Below are 23,369 nucleotides of genomic sequence, written 5' to 3'. Positions count from 1 at the left end.
GAAGTTCTATAAACATCTGGAAGTTCTATGAATTTCTCAGAGATTCTATGATAATATCTGAAGTTCTATGAACGTCTCAGAAGTTCTATAAACAATCTGAAAGTTCTGTGAACATCTCAGAAGTTTTATGAACACCTCGGATGTTCTATGAAATGTTTAGAAGCTCTAAGTACTGCTTGGAAGTTCTATTATATTCTCGGAAGTGTTATGAACTGCTCGGAAGTTGCATGCTCATCTTTGAAGCTCTATGAACATCTTGAAAGTTCTATGAGTGTTTTGAAAGTTCTATGAGCTGATCGGAAATTCTATGAACATCTCTGAAGTTTTATGAACATCTCAGAAGTTTTATGAACGCCTTGGAAGTTCTATGAATATCTCGGAAGTCTAATATCTAGGAAGTACTATTAAATTCCCGGAAGTACTATAAACTGCCGGGAAGTTCCATGAACTGCTCAGAAGTTTCATGCTCATCTCGAAAGTTTCATGAACACCTCAAAAGTTCTAGGAGAGTTTTGGAAGTTCTATGCAGTGCTTTGAAATTATATTATCATCGTGGAACTGCTATGAACACCTCGGAAGTTCTATGAGAATCTCTGAAGTTCTATGAACACCTCGGAGCTTATGTGGATTTCTCTGAAGTTCTGTGAACTACTTGTAAGTTCTATGAATATCTCCGAAGTGCTATAAACTGCTGGGAAGTTTCATGCTCATTTCGGTAGTTCCATGAACATCTCTAAAGTTCTATGAGAGTTTTGGAAGTTCTATGAACGCCTTGGAAGTTATATGAATATTTCGGAAGTTCTGTGAACTGCTTGTACGTTCTATGAATATCTTGGAAGTGCTATGAACTGCTGGGAAGATCTATGAACTACTCGGAAGATCCATGCTCGCCTTGGAAGTTCCATGAACATCTCGAAAGTTCTGTGACAGTTTTGGAAGTTCGATGGTCAGCACGGAAATTCTATGATCATCTCGGAAGTTTAATGAACGTCTTGGGAGTTCTATGGACATCTCGGAAGTTCTGTGAACTGCTTGTATGTTCTATGAATATCTCGGAAGTACTATAAAATTCCCGGAAGTGCTATAAACTGCTGAAAAGTTCCATGAACTGCTCGAAAGTTCCATGCTCGTCTTGGAAGTTCAATGAACACCTCGAAAGTTCTATGAGAGTTTTGGAAGTTCTATGAACTGCTCGTAAATTCTATGATCATCGTGGATGTTCTATGTGCTTGTGGTGACTGGTATCACGACATCGATCTGATCTGAGATCTGATCAGATCTAAGTTGTATGAATCCCTTAGGGCCCGAGAAAAACAACCTGCTACACCCGTTAGAGACGTTCTGGCTAGCCGTGATTTCGAATATATGAAGATGATTTACAACTTTCTAAAACGGATCGATTTGAGAATTTAGTTTAGAATTCGTAGTTTTTTCAACTGAAGTATCAGTCTTCTAATCGTTCTCCCAAGATAGCCCTTTTTTGTGTTTCGTTCCTGTTGTCCCATCAACCGTCTGTTCACCTTTCGAGATTCAGAGCACTTGCCCGCCACTGCAGTGCTTCTTCTACGTTCATTCATCGAGTGCAACGGCGACGGAGATTAAAACGGCAGTTCACCTCCATGTGCCATGTCCCAAACCCACGTCCAACCTGTTTTAAAAATTGCAGTCTGTAGTCTCGAGAAAGCCCTCGAGTATTCGGCCCCCTTTCGACTAATTTTAGTCATAAGAAATATTATTAATAGACATCGAATTACGGCTCCGCAAAGCTAACGCTTTTGAGCCGCGACAAATTTATGAATTTAAATTAAAAAAAATCCTTGTTCAACTTGGCATTAAACTTTGCATAATTGTTTGATTAATATGGGCAATGATTCACATATCTTCTAAAATTGGGTCATTTTGAATCTTGTAATTTTCTCAAAAGGGCGCATTTGACATTTTTCAATAAATCATAGTACGAAAAAATCACTTCTAATCGAAGTGACGTCTGAGACAATGTTGTTGGGAAAAATATAGTCTTTCCAGGAAAAATATACACGGTAAATTTTATTCAGTAATTTTTACAAAAAAATTTAGATTAAAAAATAGTTGATACAAAATGCGAACTTTTGGAATATTGAAAACTTTGGACACTAAAAAATTGACGTGGTGTTTCGGGGTAGCAGCCATTCGGGGGTAATGACGTTCTGAGTCAATTACTTCTAGATAGAGCTGGAATTAGGGCGTAACAGCTTTTGTAAACAATGACTTCTCTCGATGATTTCTAGAAAGCCAAGACTTGCCCACTCAAATCAACGTCACCATCGGATAGAGGAAGACTTCCCCTTCCCGTTGGTTATGTTGTTTGGTGTGGGCGTGCCTTGAGTTACGAGAAATCATCGAGAGAAGTCATTGTTTACCAAAGCTGTTACGCCCTAATTCCAGCTCTATCAAGACTTATCAGTTGCCAATCCAGCATTTTACGAGCGCTGATGGCCGCCACAATCTAGCTGAGTTTCTGGTAGGGATCATTCGATTTGATGCTTGGGTTAGGTCGTTTAACGTATAAACGATCAAATGTGACCGTTTAAAGGTCAAACGACACATGCCAAACTTCAAATCGTATATTCCCTACCAGAAACTCAACCAGATTGTGGCGGCCATGAGCGCTCGTAAAATGCTGGATTGGATTACTTAGAAACGCATTTTACCCTTTAGATTCGATTTAACAGTTTTCGATCAATTGTTATCCTCCCTATTCAAAACTATTTCGAGCACCATGGACGGTTGTTTGCAACGAAAAAACAAAAACAAAGCTCAATCAAAAGCAGGGATCCTGTTCGACAACTTAAAAACAGAAATCGGTTGAGATGTGCGACGCTGCGTTCTTTTCCGTAAGGCTTTCTGTAGCTCTGTAGTAGTGTATCAATTGCTATTTTTTTCTGTTCAATAAAAAGGCTTTTTTTCCGTTCGAAATGACTTACGTTTACACAAGTTTGGGGGGTTGGGGGCGGCGGGGAGGGTGGTGAAGAAACTATGTTGTGCTTAATTTTAGTTAGGGATAAGTAGCGTATCAATGCAGAGCATGCAAACTGTAGTTCTCATCGCCTGTGTGGGTGTGTGCGTGCGTTCGTGCGTGCGTGTGATCGTGTGTCTTGAAAGGATCAAGGATCATCTCAACATACTGGTGATCCTGTGGTAGAAGGGAATTTTCAAACTAAATTCTACTGATGAAGCCTAACGAGTAGAGTGTATGCTGTCTATTATGTGGAGAGCGAGAGATCGCCGGCGTGTGTTTCGTAATCAAATTTATGTATGAATATGTATATGTAACGGAAGCAACACATGCAAAATTCAATTCACAGCACAGGAGCAGTCAATTCGAGAAGGCTAACTTGAGTGTGTTCATACTAGTAGTAGTAGTAGTAGTAGTAGTAGTAGTAGTAGTAGTAGTAGTAGTACGTAGGTGAGAAATCGTGATACTGACCTTGAGAGCGGATTTTAGAACCACCACGTCACCGGGACTCTGAACCCACGGTTCCCCATCGACCTGTACCGGTATGTCCGAGTGTAGATGAATCTTGATGTGGCCTCCCTAAAAGTATGCAAACAGCATTACTACGGTTCGGATGTCACCTGATGGCACAATTACCTGGGCTATTCGCATGGCTGAACGCAAACCGGACTGTATCTGACCGAGATGGACGACTCCGGTCACACCGACGACCTCCAGCATTCCGTCCCAGTGGTTCGGTTTGCTGAACTGATCCTCCTTCTCCGGTCCCCACGGATTAGCACCAGAACCCCAACTGTTTTGGTAGAAAACCGTCATTCAGATTCGCCGACCTGTTGAAAATCACTCACCTCAAGATGTTCAGTATGATGATCCCCTCGACGGGCGGTAGGTCCACCACCTTGCCGTCGACTTCGAGCCGTATCGCCTTGTGCAGTTCCTTGACCGTCTTGCGGCCGACCATCTTTCGTAGGCCCATCTTGACGTATACACCCTTGTTGTGCAGCCGGGAGTTGAACTTGTCCGGGTTCTCCTCGCGGGCGTTGTGAAAGTCGAGACACAGATCGGCGTCGATCCCAATGCCAAAGTAGTTGTTCATGACGAAGATCTGCGAGTTGTCTTCGCTCTGCGTGGCTCCAACGACTGTCGAGAAGAGGAAAATTTGTAAAAGGTTTCTTTTGGAGTGGTCGCTGGGAATCTGAACAGAAGTACAAGAACAAGGCATCCAAGCAAGGCATATATGTCATACAAGTCGGTAGTTTAGTAGGAGGTCTTCGATACTGTGGCAAACTGATCCGAAATCTGGTTACATAGTTTGAAGAGGCTGCTACGCTAGCTAGTGGGAAGGTTCCAACAGAATTTTAACGCTTTCAGGATCAAAAACCTATTTCGTTTTACTTTGTTTAAGCCGGATGGATCGACGGTTGATTTTGACATCGGAAATCACTACGATCTTTGGGCCCATGGAAAGGTGATTCCCGGTATGATCTCTCCCAATGGCAGGGGGTGAGCTCGCTATCCAGGGTTGGGAGAATAGCGAGCTCACCCCCCCTCCTACGGCAAGGTAATCAAACTGGGGCATTCGAATTGTAGGAAATCACCCTTCCGGCATCAATAACATCAATAACAACACCACATTCACATGAACACCAATTACAACAACAGCAAATGATAACGCTATGGTAATATCATTATTGCAACACATCGATTGTAACTCTATCAATGGTTAAACCGTTTCAATTCGACTTGCAATATAGTAAACACGATCAGGTCATGCTAGTACGGTACGTATTTGGGTGAGTTTCGAGTGTTTGTGTTTCGCAAACGGATGCACCAAAGTGTGGATTTCTATTTAGTAAGATTGTCAGTGCTACTGCTATTGCTTGTAATTTGTTATGCTGCCGATAGACGAATAATTGATGGATGTTTAGTCTGACCCAGGGTTGCCAGGTGTATTTTGAAAAAAAAATCTTCACCGAGATCGACGAACTGTCTTCACCTGTACTATTCCAAAAAATAGGGTAAGCTATGCAGTATTTAAGATTTTTAAAACTGAGTCTTGTTGAAGTTAAGAGAACATCGTTTGATTTCAATGAACGAGGTGTGAACGGTTACAACAACTTTGAATAGCGGTACGATGTGATATGAAGGGCTCGGTGGCCTTAGAGTGACCGTGTTTGCATACTGAGTTTAACATCAGACCCATCCACATTCAAGATTTGCCAACGGTTTTTTTTAATTTGACTACATGGTAATACAGCAAATCGATGATTAAAACGGAGCTCGTTTTTGCTCTCAAGCTCGTTAGCGTTATACGACCCTATTCAGCTTATCATTTACCAAAACGAACCCTGCTGCAAACCCAACATTCCAGTGATTTCTCGTGAAAGTGCAGAGGAATCCTCGGTTTCCATCAAAGCAAGCGAGTGTCACGTCAACACATTCCTACCCATTCCTTTCTTGACCTGCGTTCGGGCGCGGTCGGCGCTGGTATTGCCCAGTTTGAGATCAACAGTTTTTACACATTGAGGATGATTGTGTTGGAGGTAGAAACCTAGCAAGCGACGAATAATCAAAGCAACCTACAAGTAAATGTATTCTCATAGTCTGAAATAAAATGCCATTCCAAGTTTGTCTCTCATCAAGCTAAGACGTATTTTCAAGTAGTAGTAAATCCGGTCTACGACCATATCACATTCAAGAGGTTATGGGCCCGAAGAAGTTCAAGATGGAAAGATCCGGAATAACGAAGGTGACGAACGAAAACTACGAAACCTGGAAGCTGGAGGTGGAATTCCTGCTGGTTCGCGAAGGACTATGGAAGTACATCGTGCCCGGAGTCAAGCCGGAAGAGGCTGCAAGCCGAGCGAACGCGGCGGAGCTGATTGCCTGGGACGAAGGGGATCAGAAAGCGCGTGCGACCATTGGGCTGCTGCTGAGCAGGAGTCAACACGGCCATATCCGGGCTACGAAAACCGCAAAGGAAGTATGGAAGAATCTGGAGAAGCAACATGAAAAGAAGTCACTAACGTCGAAGGTTCACCTGCTGAAGCGGATTTGCGATCTCAAGTTCCAGGAAGGAGACGACATCGAGGACCACCTGGTAGAATTCGAGAGTTTGTTTGAAAAACTGGCCAACGCTGGTACGAAGCTCGACGACGATTTGCAGGTAATCCTGGTGTTCCGCAGTCTACCAAGCTCTTTCGACGCGCTGACGACTACCCTCGAAAATCGGTCGGAGGACGAGCTGACGCTGGCTCTTGTAAAGGATAAAATTATCAATGAGGTGCAGAAGCGAAAAGGGACTGTTCCGGCGGATTCAGCGGTATTGAAGGTGGCCGGGAAATCGAAATCCATTGTGTGCCACCACTGCCAGAAGGTCGGCCACAAGAAGCGAGATTGCAGAATTTGGCAGAAGCAGAGCCAGGATGAAGTTTCTCGAAGTGAAAAATCGGTTGCCAAGGAAACCAAGAAGTTTGCCAAGCAACAGGCAAATGCAAGAAAAACGGAGTCCACTGAAGAGGATTTCGTTTTCAGCGCTCGTGAAGGACCAGTGACGAAATGGATTGTGGATTCTGGAGCCAGCTCCCACATGTGCGCCAATCGAAAGTTTTTCGTATCCGTTGAGAAACCACGAGACGATATCCCAAGTATCGTTACTGTCGCTAATGGGAAGAAAGCATTCGTGAAAGGTGTGGGGAACTGCCAGATCCATTGCTACGGGAAAGACAGCGAAGCGAAGCAAATCGTGCTCACCGGTGTCCTGTACGTCCCAGATCTAGATATGAAAGATGGCACGACTGCCATTTCCAAAGGAAGCAACGAAGAAAACGACGGCTGTGATGGACCTGGTACACAGTGACCTGTGTGGACCAATGAGGACGGTGATCCCGGTTGGTCGTCGTTATTTCCTGACGCTTATTGACGACCACAGCCGGTACACAACGCTGTATCTGATGCGAGAAAAATTAGAAACATTTGACGCTATCCAGAACTATGTGCAGAAAATGAAGACGAAGTTTGGCAGACCGCCGAAAGTGCTGAGATCCGACCAGGGAGGCGAATATCGTGGCTCGAAGATCATGACGTTCCTCAAGCGTGAAGGTATCCAGCAACAATTTACGGCAGCATATTCACCGCAGCAGAACGGAGTCGCAGAAAGAAAGAACCGTTCCTTGGTGGAGATGGCCAGGTGTATGCTTTTGGAAGCAGGTATGCATAATCGCTACTGGGGAGAAGCAATCAACACAGCAAGTCATCTGCAAAACATGTTGCCAACGAAAGCGGTTAATCAAACTCCGTACGAGATTTGGCATGGAGTCAAGCCGGACGTTTCGAACCTGCAAGTGTTCGGAACATCAGCATACGTATTTGTTCCTGAAGTCAAACGATCGAAACTCGAATCCAAAGCCGAAAAACTTACTTTTGTCAGCATGAAGACGAACAAAGTGACGATTAGCCGGGATGCCCGATTCCTGCCTTCGATGATCGACAAGTGGGAAATTTCCACAGAGGACGAAGGTACGTTATTCTTTCCGTTATCGCTATTCAATCAAAACCGTTGTGAGACGGATACACTGGAGGAACTGAGACAACCTGAACCAGCAATCGATCGTGAAATCATGGAAGAGGAAGATCTCCACGGTGTTGAAGAACATTCGGATGAAAGCCTGTACGAAGATGCTGATGAAGCAGAAGTACTCGATGGAGGTGAGTCACAGGAGGAGCCGGTACCAATCCACGTAGAGCAAGATGTAGGTACACAGCGACTATCAACCAGGGTGATGAAGGGTATTCCACCTCAATGTCGTCTCCTTCCTGGAACTTGAGATCGCAAATCGCAAAGAAGTCACTAACCTTCGACGTTAGTGACTTCTTTTCATGTTGCTTCTCCAGATTCTTCCATACTTCCTTTGCGGTTTTCGTAGCCCGGATATGGCCGGTGAGAAGCTGTGACTAGTCCGGAGAAAGACATGTGGAAGCAAGCCATACAGGATGAATTGCAATCGATGTACGAGAACAACGTGTGGGAGTTGACCATGCTGCCGGCTGGTAAGAAAACCATTGGATGTCGGTGGATCTTCAAAAAGAAAACGGACGAGAATGGAGGGTCATCCGGTACAAGGCGCGGCTTGTCGCTCAAGGGTTTACGCAGAAATATGGATTCGACTACGACGACGTTTTTGCTCCCGTGGTGAAGCAAACAACGTACCGGACACTATTCTCCGTCGCCTGCCAGAAGAAACTTCTCATCAAACATGCAGATGTCAAGACAGCGTACTTGAATGGTGAGCTACAAGAACCCGTCTACATGCGGTTGCCTCCTGGATGCACAGCGAATGCAGAAAACGTGGTTTGTTGTCTTCGCAAAGGATTGTACGGGTTGAAGCAAGCCTCCCGTATTAGCATGCGAGACTGAAAACGACTACAAGGCCATCGTTAATGAGCTGATCCAATATTTCACGGTGACGTCGCTCGGGGATATCCAGCACTTCCTTGGTATCCAGGCCTTCCGTTCCGAGAAACACGTTGCACTAAGTCAGAGAGCCTACATCCAGAAGCTTCTGACCAGATTCGGTTTGGAAAACGCGAAGCCATCCGCTATACCATTGGACCCAGGCCACCTACATCCAAAGGAGGAGATCCCGCTGCCCAATAACCATCAGTATGCCAGCTTGATTGGTGGGTTGTTGTACGTGGCCATGTGTACTCGACCTGATGTTGCAGCAGCTGTTTCAATCCTGGGGAGAAAAACTAGTTGCCCATCACAGGCTGATTGGGTGGAGGCGAAGCGTATCCTGAGGTACTTAAAAGGTACTATTGATCACAAGCTAATCCTGGGAGCCGATTCCACGCAATTGGAGGTGTACGTAGATGCCGACTGGGCTGGTGACACCAAAGATCGCCACAGGCTACCTGATCCGGTATGCAGGTGGTATGATTGGATGGTGTTCCAGGAAACAAGATTGCGTAACATTGAGCAGTTCGGAAGCCGAGTACGTTGCTATAACGAAGAGCTGCAAGGAGCTATGCTGGATATTACGACTATTCGACGATCTGGGAATCCACACCAAGTTTCCGGTTACTGTGAACGAGGACAACCAGAGCGCCATCAAGCAACTCGAATCCAACTCCAGCGAGCGATGTTCGAAGCATGTTGACACGAAGTACCACTATGCGCGTCAACTGAAGGAGCAAGGAATCATCAGTCCACAGTACCTTCCAACAAACGAAATGATTGCAGACATGATGACGAAGCCTCTTCAACGTATCAAGCAAACGCGGTTTCGAGATGCAGCCATGATTCTTTCGTCGAGGAGGAGTGTTGGAGGTAGAAACCTAGCAAGCGACGAATAATCAAAGCAACCTACAAGTAAATGTATTCTCATAGTCTGAAATGAAATGCCATTCCAAAATTCCATATAAAAGGTCTCTGAACTACCTTGTAGAAGTAGAAATTTTTCGAACTCACTTCTAGAAGTTGTTTAGGTTTAGTTTCCTCTGGCCTTGAGCTAGATGTCCTTTAAATGTTTCGTAAAAATCTACTAAACTAGACCTCCAAGACCTCTGGTCCAGATTTTTAACAAGCTCACCACTGAAGTTCGGTGAACATTATCAAGAAGTTGCATTTTCCCTAAAGACTTTTAGATCTAATTAATAGACCTGTGCTATTTGAATAACTCCTAGAAGTTTTGGAGGCTTCTTTCTGAACTCGACCGAGAATATTTCCGGACTTGGTCCAGAAGTCCTTTGACCACGACTTAGAAGTTATTTGAACTTGATTTTGTGCTTGAATTCATTGGACCTCGACGTTCAGAAATTTTCCAATCAGGACATACTTGAAATCTTCTGTGAATCCTTACTGATTGTTCCCCAAAGAAAATCGACCGAGTAACGATTCTTGAATACTAAATTCCGTACTGCGCTCAACTCAAAAAAAAAAAAGATCAACGGTCAAAATCAACACCAATTATTCGCATCTCGGGCAGCAACTCTGGTTCTTTGTCGAATCACAAACAGCACGAAGGCGCGTCCGGCATTACAGGATATTTCAACCGCAAATATATATATATATATGATTTATGGTGTACTGTACTGTGATTATTTAGTTAGTAAATTAGGAAAGTAACAGCCATCGATAACATTCAAAAAGACCTTGCGTTTGGCTGATCGCGCTGATCGTCGTCGCGGGATGATGGTGTTGATTCTGTTGTTGTGATTGTTGTTGTATTTTCTTCTTCTTACCCGCTGAGTTGCCCTGCGACGGTCTCGGTGCTGCGTCTTCCGGCTTGTCCTCGGGATGGAAGACCACGGTCCAGCGGTCCAGCCGGATCTCCTCGGCGTCGATGACGTCCCGCAGCAGGTTCAGCGGATCTTCGCCACCGGTATAGCCGGCACCCCAGCGCAGCACCCGAGCCAAATCGTTGCCTGCCGGGGAAGAGAGAAGGAGTTTGGTTAGATTTTTTGTTCTGCTAGTTCTTCAACATCGTTGTCCTACCGGTTCCAAGCGGGACGATCGCACACGGTGGACTAGAACATTCCGAATCCTGACCGACATTGTCCAAGCACTGCAGTACCCATCCGATTGTGCCGTCACCTCCACAAACTAAAATTTTGTAATCCTGAATGTGTCTGAATACATACAGTCTAGAGGGAAATACGAGAGCGGAAAAATTAGGTTTATCGAAATCAACCAGCGGAATTGGTTGAACGCTGCTTACCCAGGCAGTGGTCCACCATTATCCAGATCAAATACTTGATATGGATTTAACAATTTCCGAAAACTACTAATAAGCTCTAATCCTTGGCATCCACCGGACTTGACGTTGACGAATACCAGCAACGGTTGGACTCCCTGTGCAACCATGCTCGGTTCAATGTTCGGTAACAGCAGCACTAGCAGATGCTTATCCTCGTACTTGGACTCCCGCAAGGCTTGGAATGCACGAACCTAAGAAAAAAAAACAGAAGCGTGTTAGAACAAACCTCCGGCATACACTAGGGGAAAGATCAACTCACAGCTTTGGATGCGTTCTCGTAGGTTATCACTAGCGATCCGTACTCGTAGTAGATCGGACCGATACTACTAAACTTGTTTTCGAAACCAAGGATTTCAGTCAGTATGTGTTCGTAGTTCCGCTGCGACAGGCCCGGAGGTAGATTGCCGACAAACAGGGCCAGGTTCGGTCCGTGCGGGTCCTGTTTGAGCTGCAGGTAGAACCGCATCATCTCCATCTGGCGGATCGAGTCCTTCCCGAGCTGTTTCATAATCTCCCACGGGCGTTCGTTCCACGACAGGACCCGCTCGGTGACCCCCCGGTCCAGCAGTATCTCCGAGCAGCGGTAGTCTTCGATCTGGTGTCCTTGGAGGCCGAATTTCTTCAACGACTCGCCGATGAGATCCTTCACCGCCGAGTCGTTGTCCACCGGGATGTTGACGTACGCGTTCTCCACCTGCAGCTTGCCGGGGTAGACCCTCACGAAGCCGTGATCGTTCTCGCGGTCACTGGAATGAGAGAGTGGGGTTATGTTTTTTTAATGTTCTTCTTATTATGTTTTCTCGTTTCAACTATTCGAATTAAATATGTCAAACATAGTTTGAACAGGTCGTAATAGTGATTAGTAGATGTATGGCTTATTATTATTCAGATTCGGATGTCTGTGTTAGGGAGATTCACTTCAACGATTCACTGATTTAATCTCAATTGCTTAAGGTGGACGGAGATTCGGTGGGTTTGACTTTGCTAATTCGAATTTAATAAAAATATATAGAAATGATCTTGCGAAAAATTCCTTCTGTGCAAATTATAACAATATTCCGAGCTATCACTAGCAATGTCTACAAATGGAAAACAAACTTCAATATTCCGAAAACTTTTTCTAAAGCTCTGAAGGTAAAATACATCATTTATCCTTTGCCTTTGAAAAATAACATCAACTAATTCGAAGTTCAAGATTTTTAAAAGCTATTTACCAAATCCTGAGTCTTGAATCTCTATGTCAGGAGCCTGAGGAAATTTGCAGTGGCTGAATTACCTATGAAGATAATTTCTTCATTTCTAGAAAACAACTCTTCGTCGGATATCCTTGGAATCATCCAACCCAAGTAACAATTTGGGTTTTATGAGGGTACTGTAGACCATAATTCAGACTTGCAGAGTGCTTTAAAACCTCAATAAAACCTGCAATGTTACTTGGGCAAGATGTCAACGGATTTGCTTTCCTCTTGATTTCCCTGAACACTGTTATTATTCTCTCTGGCGTTCCATTGAAATGTTTGAATCTTAGAGCCTTCAAAATCCTCTGTTTACCACTTTTGGAATCCCCTCTGGGAAATGCTTAGAATTCAATCTACAATTATCTTAGTCTATTTTCAGGTTGCAATCATATGCAATTGTCGTTTCAATCGTGAAAAAAGTCATTGCTGACATTTTGTACATAGGTTCTCGGGAAATGGCTTGAAAATCTGTACAGAAATTTCTAGGAATTTTCACGATATTTTTTTTCAGGAACTTCGCTTGAAATTTTTTCTAAGCATTCTCGAATCATCCACCTGGAAAGTCGCTTTAAATTCTGAGAAGATGTTTTTAAAAATTTGCCAAAGATCCTCATTGGAATTTCCTTGCATTTCTCTTCTCAATTTTGTTTCAAAGATCTGAATTTTGAACATTCTTTGAAGCCCAAGAAAATAATGAGGAGAATTCAAATTCAAATGAATTGAATGAATTTCAAGTATGTTCTTAGGAGAATTTCAAGGAAGTTCTGGGTATAATTCCAGGATAATTCTGAGGAGAATTCGATGGAAATGTTGAGGATAACTTCAAAAGAAATTCTGAGGCATTCCTGAAGGAATGCCGCAGCAATTTAAACGGAAAGCTTCAAAGTAATTCTGTGGTGTACTTAAAGGTGATTCCTTTGAGCGTTCATTCTTACACTAATTCTGAGCAACATTTCAAAGAATTCCCGATCATAAATCCATAATAATTTAAAAGAATATTCAATTTAAGTTTTAAGAGAATAGCTATAAAACGCTGTGAAAATTCCGCTAGAATTTTGAGAAGATTTCAATGAAGCATTCCAGGTGTTTGTAGAGAATTTCTAAAGTGTTTTGAAGAAAATGAAATGGGAATACTAGCGAAAGTAGCTGGATGGATTCCCAAGTAACATTTTAAGTTTTATAGTGGATTAAAAGCATGCTACAAGTCAAAATCATGCTCTACAGAACCCTCATAAAACCAAAATTGCTTCTTGGGTTTTGAGGCAGTTCCATACCAAATGGCGCATCGATCAGACTCGAATTTACAAGAAGCTTTGCATAATTGTATCACATTTCTGCTAAAATTCGGCCATTTTGAAACGACTAAGATTTTTTTTTTTAATTTTATTAGAGAGATTTTTAGCCGTTGGCTAGTTCATCTCTAAGGCCTAAGACGCGGTACACAAGTTACGTAAAAAATCTGCATTTTGACCCCCTCCCCTCCCTATGCAGCAAAAAGTAACGCTTGTTAAGACCCCCCTAAAATTTCGTATTGCATACTCACTTGATTTCGAAAAATTGCGGACCACTTAGGATCAGACTCATGAATTGACACATTTTTTGGAAGTTCCGGATCATCCGGACCCTTAGACCATATTCTGGTCACAACTTCGAATTCATTCTGATAAGACGTCTATGAGAGATTTTCACTAACCCACGGAGCTCTAGAATCAGTTTGATGAATTGACCACTTCTACTGATGTTCCGGATCTCCCAGAGGTCCATTGCGTGATCCCCAGAGTCCATATTCCGGTCACAACTCCGAATTCATAGTGCTAAGACGTCTTTGAATGGTTTCGCAAATAAGCGAAGCTCTAGGTTCAGTTTCAAGAATTGACCACTTTTACGAATGTTCCGGATCTTCCCTTCCGGTGGACCATCCAGTGGTTCCCTTAGACCATATTCCGGTCACAACTTCGAATTCGAATATGAGAGGTTTTCACAAACCCACGGAGCTCTAGAATCAGTTTGATGAACTGACCACTTCGACGGATGTTCCGGATCTTCCAGAGGTCCATTCCATGATACCCTGGGCCCATATTTCGGTCACAGCTCCGAATTCATTCCGATAATCAACACAAATCGACAAAACCGCGGTGCTCTAGAATCAGTTTGATGAATTGACCACTTCTACGGATGTTCCAGATCTTTGAGAGGTCCATTTCGTGATCCCCAGAGTCCATATTCCGGTCACAATACCGAATTCATTCTTATAAGATGTTTATGAGTGGTTTCGCAAAAACTGTGGAGCCCTAGGATCAGTTTCATGAATTGACTATTTTTTCGGATGTTCTGGATCTTCCCTTCCGGTGGACCATCCAGTGGTTCCCTTAGACCATTTTCCGGTCACAACTTCGAATTCGAATATGAGAGGTTTTCACAAACCCACGGAGCTCTAGAATCAGTTTGATGAACTGACCACTTCTACGGATGTTCCGGATCTTCCGGAGTACCCTCCCGTGAACCTTAGGGTCCATTTCTGCTCACATCTCCATATTGATAAGAGTATAAATCGCTGAGTTCTAGAATCCATTTCATGAATTAACCACTTTTACGAATGTTCCGGATCGTCCAAAGGTTCATTCCGTGATATCCAGAGTCCATATGCCGGTCACAACTCCGAATTCATTCCGATAATCAACACAAATCGACAAAACTGCGGAGCTCTAGAATCAGTTTGATGAATTGACCACTTCTACGGATGTTCCAGATCTTCCAGAGGTCCATTCCGTGATCCCCAGAGTCCACATTTCGGTCACAACTCCGAATTCATTCTGATAAGTTGTTTATGAGTGGTTTCGGAAAAAAAACTAGGGAGCTCTACGATCAGTTTCATTAATTGACCACATTTACGGATGTTCCGAATTTTTCAGTGGACCATCTTGTGGTCCCCAGAGTCCATATACCGGTCACAACTTCAAATTCATTCTGATAAAACGTTTTTGAGAGGTTTCGATAAAACCACGGAGCTCTAGGATCAGTTTCATGAATTGACAATTTTTTCGAATGTTCCGGATCTCCCGGTGGACCATCCAGTGGTTCCCTTCGACCATATTCCGGTCACAACTTCGAATTCATTCTGATAAGACGTTTATGAGAGGTTTTCACAAACCAACGGAGCTCTAGAATCAGTTTGATTAATGTTCCAGATCTTCCAGAGGTCCATTCCGTGATCTCCAGAGTCCATATTCCGGTCGCAACTCCGAATTCATTCTGAAAAGGCATCTATGAGAGGTTTGAAAAAAAAAACCGTGGGGCTTTGAGATCAGTTTTATGAATTGACCACTTTTACGGATGTTCCGGATCTTTCGGTGGACCATCTCACAGTTCCCAGATTTCACATACCGGTCTCAACTCCGAATTTATTCTGATAAGATGTTTATGAGTGGTTTCGAAAAAACTGTAGAGCTCTACGATCAGTTTCATGAAATGACCAGTTTTACGGATATTCCGGATCTTCTAGTGGTCTCCAGGGTCCATGTTCCGGTCACAACTTCAAATTCATTTTGATATGACATCTTTGAGAGGTTTCGATAAAACCGCGGAGCTCTAGGATCAGATTTATGAATTTACCACTTTTACGGATGTTCCGGATCTTCCAGTGAACAATCCTGTAGTCCCCAGAGTTCATATTCCGGTCACAACTCTGAATTAATTCTGGTAAGACGTCTATGAGTGGTTTCGAAAAAAAACTGCGGAGCTCTAGGATCAGTTTGATGAAATGACCACTTTTACGGATGTTCCGCATCTTCCACAGGACCAGACTAGTGACCTGCCGGAAATTGAATTCTCTCAAAAGTTGTCCAACTATCTGTTTAACAACTTCTTCAAAGACATCAGGAAGCTTTCTCTTCAAATTGCCGTACAAGTTCAAACCCTATATGGTAGGTATATTCGTTAATGCCGGATCGACCATATTACAGGAATCCAGTGGCAACCGTACTATAGGAATCTTGACTGTATAAGAAGTTCCAAGAACCACAGGGAAGCTAGGTCTAGAGATCATCAGGAATCAGAGCTCTCAAGGGCAGTCACAATAGCCTCAGAAACGTCCAGACTTTCGGGCACGTTTGAAGATCTGTGAAGATTAGTTTCGCTAAATTCAGGACAGCACTATAAGCAACCGGTGGAAACTAACGATTTTAAATTTGCTCACTACTTGACAAGCCTATTGGTCCCAAGCAAATCGATTATCGTACCCCATTCCAGGCTCGTGGATTTTCCTTTGTTTTGAGGGGTGCATCGATTAGCTTGGGACCGAAGAGAGTACCAGAGCTGAGCCAAAAAGTTGAGCACGTTTCTTCGGGACCTACTAGTCTTAGAGTTACCTCTATGCCATAAGCGTCAGAAATTTGTTGAGAAACTTTTAGAAGTTCGAAAAGTTTCAGGGAAGTTCAGAACTCCTGAAATTTTAAGAAGATTTTAAACTTGTTTTTCAAACTTTGCAGCAGTCCAGACTGCAGAGATTTTCAGGGGTATTAAAAAAAATGGACAGTAGTATTAATTTTAGGGCAGTACCAAGAAGATAAGAGAACCTAAGGCCAGTACGATTAACTTAAAGTAAGTAGAAGGAACTTCACAGAAGAAGAAAACTTCAGCAAACTTCCGATACCTTCAGGGAAGTCCAGAGAACTTTAGAGACAATTTTCAATAATTATTTCCTGGGGAAATATCCTCCCCGGACAAGTCGCGACTTAAGTGACAACTTCGGTTTTTGATTTCGACATGTATAATGCTTTAAAACCTCAATAAAACTAGCAATCTTACGTGGGGAATGACTTAAAATGCGTTAAAGTGACTATAATAATAAACGCAACAATATATATTCAGGGATGTTCCAAGTAGTTCGAAGAAGGTCAGACAACTTCAGAGCAGTTCCATTCCAATTACTTGCAGGAACTTTCTAGAAGTTCCGAGGAATTACGAAATAGGGGAAATGGCTCTAATGTTGGCCTATGGATCTAAGATTGGGCCCATCGCTAAAAATCTACTATTTATCAATTTTATCTAGATGAACGCGTCATTGGGACGGTACTAATGGATATTTTTGGTCGCTATTGAATATTTAATCCATTACTGAATTTATGTATGGGCCCAAATTAGGGGCATATTCCAATAATTTCAGGAATATTCCAAACATTCTTAGAAATTTACGTGGTTTTCAGGGGTGTTCCATGAATTTCTGGAATTTTGTTGAAACATTGGGGAAGCTTAGAGAACTTCTTGAAAATTTTGGAAACGTTGGAGAATATCCGAGAACTTCTTAAAAATTGAAGAAACTTCAGGGAAGTTTGGAGATTTTAAAGAAAATTCCATGAGCTTCAAAAATGTTTCGAAAACTTTAGGAAAGTTGTGAGAGCTCCAGGATTGATCAAAGAACTCAATGGACTTGCCTTGTCTAAACCCGGCACTTTGATGTGGGTGAAACATTCTGGAGTTAAGCTGGGTTTAGACAGTGCAAGTCAATTGATCAGCTCAGTTGAATTCAATAGACTTGAATGCGAATTGAACGTGTAAACCATGGCATTCAACTGACTTGATCAACTCAATTGAATTGAAAAAAGTTGAAACATGCTCTACTTTTCAAGCCAACTGGATTCAACTGACTTACCTTGTCAGGAAGGTCGGTTAATGCTGGGTAATGCGCAATACAGATCCCATTGAGATCACTAGCCTCTTCCCAGCAACTCCTATCCCTACCTCCCCGTGGTACCGGCCGGGAACTGTGAGCAACCTTAGGGAAGATCGGGTAACCAACCCCCGTGGGAACTTTGGTCATAGGCTGACAGGGAAGGGGGGGGGAGGGTTTGCTTCGGCAAGCCTGAGCGTCTTTTCTCCAGGAGGAGCGGCTCACAACAGCGTCTGTTCCCATGTTAGGGGCGGCTGATCTACGTCCGAGTGCCAGTGAAGGACTCTAAGCACAACTGTGCACCCTGGTCCTCCGGAAAGTTAGGGGGCTGGTGTCAGGCCCTGCGAGCCAGCCGTAAAAAAAGCATTGCAACGGAAAATCAGCAACAGAAGAATACGAACCGAGACCAACGGCAACGATCCCAGCGACGAAATAGGACTTGCGATTGGAAACTCGGCACGTGGAACTGTCGATCTATCAATTTCATCGGCAGCACCCGAATACTCGCCAATCTACTGAAGGACCGTGGATTCGGCGTCGTAGCGCTGCAGGAGGTGTGTTGGACAGGATCCATGGTGCGAACGTTCAGAGGTAATCATACCATCTACCAGAGTTGCGGCAACACACGCGAGCTGGGCACAGCTTTCATTGTGATGGGCGAAATGCAGAAGCGCGTGATCGGTTGGTGGCCGATCGACGAAAGAATGTGCAGGTTGAGGATCAAGGGCCGATTCGTCAACTTTAGCATAATCAACTTGCACAGCCCTCACTCCGGAAGCACTGATGATGACAAGGACGCATTTTACGCGCAGCTCGACCGCGAGTACGATCGCTGCCCAAGCCACGACGTCAAGATCATCAGGTAGGCCAGGAGGAGGAATTCAGACCGACGATTGGAAAGTTCAGCGCCCACCAGCTGACGAACGGGAACGGCCTACGACTCATCCATTTCACCGCCTCCAAGAACATGGCCATACGCAGCACCTTCTTCCAACACCACCTCCCCTATCGTTACACCTGGAGATCACCACTGCAGACGGAATCACAAATCGACCACGTTCTGATTGATGGACGGCACTTCTCCGACATTATCGACGTCAGGACCTATCGTGGCGCTAACATCGATTCTGACCACTACCTGGTGATTGTCAAACTGCGCCCAAAACTTTCCGTCATCAACAATGTACGGTACCGACGCCCGCCACGGTACAACCTAGAGCGACTGAAGCAACCGGATGTCGCCTTAGCATACGCGCAGAATCTCGAGGCAGCGTTGCCAGAGGAGGGCGAGCTCGATGTGCCCCCTCTAGAGGACTGCTGGAGTACAGTAAAAGCAGCCATCACCGACGCAGCCGAGAGCACCATCGGGTACGTGGAAAGAAGTCGACAGAATGAATGGTTCGACGAGGAGTGCAGAGCGATTTTGGAGGAGAAGAACGTAGCGCGGGCGGTAATGCTGCAGCATGGAACCCGACAGAACGTGGAACGGTATAAACAGAAGCGGAAACAGCAGACCCGCATCTTTCGGGAGAAAAAACGCCGCCTGGAAGAAGCGGAGTGCGAGGAAATGGAACTGCTGTGCCGTTCCCAAGAAACACGGAAGTTCTACCAGAAGCTCAACGCATCCCGCAACGGCTTTGTGCCGCGAGCCGAAATGTGCAAGGATAAGGACGGGAGCCTCTTGACTGTGAGGTGATTGAAAGGTGGAAGCAGCACTTCGATGCGCACCTGAATGGCGAGGAGAACGTAGGCACGGGAGACCAGCGCAATGGAGGAAACGACTACGTCAGTGCAGCAGAGGACAGAACTGATCCAACTCCCACGCTGAGGGAAGTTAAGGACTCCATTCAGCAGCTCAAAAACAACAAAGCAGCTGGTAAGGATGGTATCGCAGCCGAACTCATCAAGATGGGCCCAGAAAAGTTGGCCACCTGCCTGCACCGGATGATAGTCAGGATCTGGGAAACAGAACAGCTATCGGAGGAGTGGAAGGAGGGGGTAATCTGCCCCATTCACAAGAAAGGCGACCATTTGGAATGTGAGAACTTCAGAGCGATCACCATTTTGAATGCCACCTACAAAGTGCTATCCCAGATTATCTATCCCAACGCATCATTTGTTCATCGACTTTAAGGCGGCATACGACAGTATCGACCGCACAGAGCTATGGAAAATCATGGACGAGAACGGCTTTCCTGGGAAGCTGATCAGACTGATCAAAGCAACGATGGACGGTGTGCAATACTGCGTAAGGGTTTCGGGTGAACTATCCAGTTCATTCGAATCTCGCCGGGGACTGCGACAAGGTGACGGACTCTCATGCCTACTCTTCAACATTGCTCTAGAAGGTGTAATGCGACGAGCCGGGCTCAACAGCCGGGGTACGATTTTCACGAAATCCGGTCAATTTGTATGCTTTGCGGACGACATGGACATTATCGCAAGAACATTTGGAACGGTGGCAGAACTATACACCCGCCTGAAACACGAAGCAGCAAAGGTCGGACTGGTGGTGAGTCCGTCAAAAACAAAGTACCTACATACTAGTAGGCGGAACCGAACATGACAGGATTCGCCTAGGAAGTAATGTCACGATAGACGGGGATACTTTCGAGGTAGTGGAGGAACTCGTTTACCTTGGATCCTTAATGACGGCTGACAACAATGTGAGTCGTGAAATACGAAGGCGCATCATCAGTGGAAGTCGTGCCTACTACGGGCTCCAGAAGAAACTACGGTCAAAAAAGATTCACCCCCGCACCAAATGTACCATGTACAGAACGCTAATAAGACCGGTGGTCCTCTATGGACACGAGACATGGACTATGCTCGAGGAGGACCTGCAAGCACTCGGAGTTTTCGAGCGACGTGTGCTAAGGACGACCTTCGGCGGTGTGCAGGAGAACGGTGAGTGGCGGCGAAGAATGAACCACGAGCTCGCTGCACTCTACAGCGAACCCAGCATCCAGAAGGTGGCCAAAGCCGGAAGGATGCGGTGGGCAGGGCATGTTGCATGAATGTCGGACAACAACCCTGCAAAGTTGGTGTTCGCTACTGATCCGGTTGACAGAAGAAGGCGTGGAGCGCAGAGAGCACGATGGGCGGACCAGGTAGAGCGTGATCTAGCGAGCATTGGGCATGACCGAGGATGGAGAGCGGAAGCCGCAAACCGAGTATTGTGGCGTACTATTGTTGATTATGTCTTATCTTAAATGTGATGTTGTACAAATAAATGTATATGTATGTATAAAGCCGGGTTTAGACAAGGCAAGTCAATAGATCAACTCAACTGAATTAATTTGGCTTGAATGTTGAGCCCGGTTAGACTTTTTTCAATTCAAGTCTGTTGATCAACTCACTTGAATGGCAAGGTTTAAGCTGGGTTAAGACAGTGCAAATCAATTGATCAAGTCAATTGAATTCAACAGACTTAAACGCGAATTGAACACCATTAAACCATGCCATTCAACTGACTTGATCAACTCATTTGAATTGAAAAAAGTTGAAACAGGCTGAACTTTTCAACCGACTTACCTTGTCTAAAACCAGCTTAACACCAGAATGTTTCGCCCAAATCAAAGAGCATATAAAGCTGGGTTTAGACAAGGCAAGTCAATTGATCAACTCAACTGAATTCAATTGGGTTGAAAGTTGAACCCGGTTCAACTTTTTTTCCACTCAAGTCAATTGATCAACTCACATGATTAGCAAGGTTTAAGCTGGGCTTAGACAGTGCAAGTCAATTGATCAACTCAACTTAATTCAACATACTTGAACGCAAATTGAACGCTATTAAACCATGACATTCAAATGACTTGACCAACTCACTTGAATTGAAAAAAAAGTTAAAACAAGCTCAACTTTTCAAGACAATTGAATTGAACCAACTTATCTTGTCTAAAACCAGCCTAACTCCAGAATGTTTCACTCAAATCAAAGTGCATATAAAGCCGGGATTAGACAATGCAAGTCAATTGATCAACTCAGCTGAATTCAATTGGCTTGAAAGTTGAGCCCTGTTCATTTTTTTTCAATTCAAGTCAGTTGACCAACTCACTTGAATGTTTGAAACTGAGTTTAGGCAAGGTAAGTCAATTGATCAACCCAGTTGAATACAGCTGATTTGATCGCAAACTGAACGTGTAAGCCATGGCTTCAACTTATTTGATCAACTCACTTGAATTGCAAAAATCTGAACTAGGCTAAACTTTTCAACCCAATTAAATTCAACAGACTTACCTTGTCTAAAACCAGCTTAACCTCAGAAAGTTTCACCCATACCAAAATGCATATAAAGCCGGGTTTAGACAAGGCAAGTCAATTGATCATCTCAGCTGAATACAACTGGCTTGAATGTTGAGCACTTTTCGAATTTTTTTAAATTCAAGTTAGTTGATCAACTCACTTGAATAGCATGGCTTAAGCTGTGTTTAGACAGTGCAAATCAATTGATCAGCTCAGTTGGATTCAGCAGACTTGAACGCGAATTGAACGCCATTAAACTGATTTGATCAACTCACTTAAATTGAAAAAAGTTGAAATAGGCTCAACTTTTCAAGCAAATTGAATTCAACTTAGTTGATCATTTGACTTGCCTAATATAAACCCAGCTTAACCTTACCTAAAACCTGCTGAACTCCAGTTAGTTTCACCTAAATCAGAGTGCATATACAGCCGAGTTTAGAAAAGGCAAATCAACTCAGCTAAATTCAACAGACTTGAAAGTGAATTGAACGCTATTAACTATAACTTGAGTTGAAAAAAGTTAAAACAGGCTCAACTTTTCAAGCCAATTGAATGCAACTGACTTACCTTGTCTAAAACCAGCTTAACTTCAGAATGTTTCACCCAAGCCGGGTTTAGACTAGGCAAGTCAATTGATCAACTCAGTTGAATTGTACTAGACTCAACTTTTCAAACCAATTGAATTCAATTGAGTTGCTCAATGGACTGGCCTAGTCTAAGCCCGGCTTAAGGCCGAAAATCGCTACCTCTAGGCATCTTTTGCGTGACAATTTGTGTGGCCTATTTGACTTGACTTCACAGAAACAACTTGAGAGAGTACTCACCGAAATCGCAAATAGATTGCCGGTCGTTTGCCCTCGACTCGGTGCAGGTTCAGAACCGGCGTCGGATCCTGTAATCTTACTTCATCACCGTAAACGTCAGTAAGAAAAAATAGCTGTTGAATGGAGGAAAAGAAATAGTTAGTTAGAAAACGGTTCGAAGCGCTTGCCACAAACCATGCAGAAATCACTTACAGTTGAATCCCTGGCTATATGAAAGGCCCTCAAGGCGGTGGTCAGTAATTGTTCTAACGAGCATGTTCTAGGTACGGTGATGGCTCTAAATATTTTTCTTCGATATGAACAGTTGCCGTCAAATACTTTGATTGTTTCTGCGAATTTAATGGTTGGAAGAAGAGAGGTGGATGGTTTAAAAAGGGGAAACCTGTGTGTGAGTGTGTTGATGGAATGTGTGTGACGGGGAGGTAAAAGTTTTCCAGTAGGTACCAATGAAATGCGAACTCAACATACAAAAAAATCACCACCAGAAAGTGAGAAAAATAAATGTTTTCAATGGAGGGGGGGGGGGAGGGGTAGCTGGATGGGAGAGGATGCTGAGCTGAGTGCCGAGTGAGTGCAGAGAAGAACTTTGCGGGATGGGAGGGTAGTGGTTGTGATTGGAGCGATTGCGAGGGATCGGAAAAC

General features: G+C 44.0%; 1 protein-coding gene across 5 annotated transcripts in view; it reads right to left on the bottom strand.

Annotated features, from left to right (window-relative positions):
- Positions 1-23,369, bottom strand: part of LOC135698609 (diacylglycerol kinase theta) — a 103,236-nt gene that overhangs the window by 19,389 nt on the left and 60,478 nt on the right. For 4 of the 5 annotated variants that reach the window (XM_065218658.1, XM_065218657.1, XM_065218659.1 and 1 more), the window contains 9 exons: positions 22,920-23,056; positions 22,728-22,840; positions 11,012-11,498; positions 10,714-10,943; positions 10,491-10,639; positions 10,238-10,420; positions 3,844-4,135; positions 3,632-3,788; positions 3,467-3,574 (listed from right to left, as the gene is read on the bottom strand). In XM_065218658.1, coding sequence (XP_065074730.1) covers positions 3,467-3,574; positions 3,632-3,788; positions 3,844-4,135; positions 10,238-10,420; positions 10,491-10,639; positions 10,714-10,943; positions 11,012-11,498; positions 22,728-22,840; positions 22,920-23,056 — 1,856 coding nt within the window. Of the gene's footprint in view, positions 1-3,466; positions 3,575-3,631; positions 3,789-3,843; positions 4,136-10,147; positions 10,421-10,490; positions 10,640-10,713; positions 10,944-11,011; positions 11,499-22,727; positions 22,841-22,919; positions 23,057-23,369 lie in introns of all 5 variants that reach the window. The other variant, XM_065218656.1, reaches the window with a different exon arrangement.

Source organism: Ochlerotatus camptorhynchus, unplaced genomic scaffold (assembly GCF_037179485.1).
Source record: "Ochlerotatus camptorhynchus isolate MF236.1 unplaced genomic scaffold, CSIRO-AGI_Acam_v1.1 ptg000091l, whole genome shotgun sequence".
In the NCBI taxonomy this organism is placed as follows: Eukaryota; Metazoa; Arthropoda; class Insecta; order Diptera; family Culicidae; genus Ochlerotatus; species Ochlerotatus camptorhynchus.
This window is presented reverse-complemented; position numbering and strand designations above follow the sequence as displayed.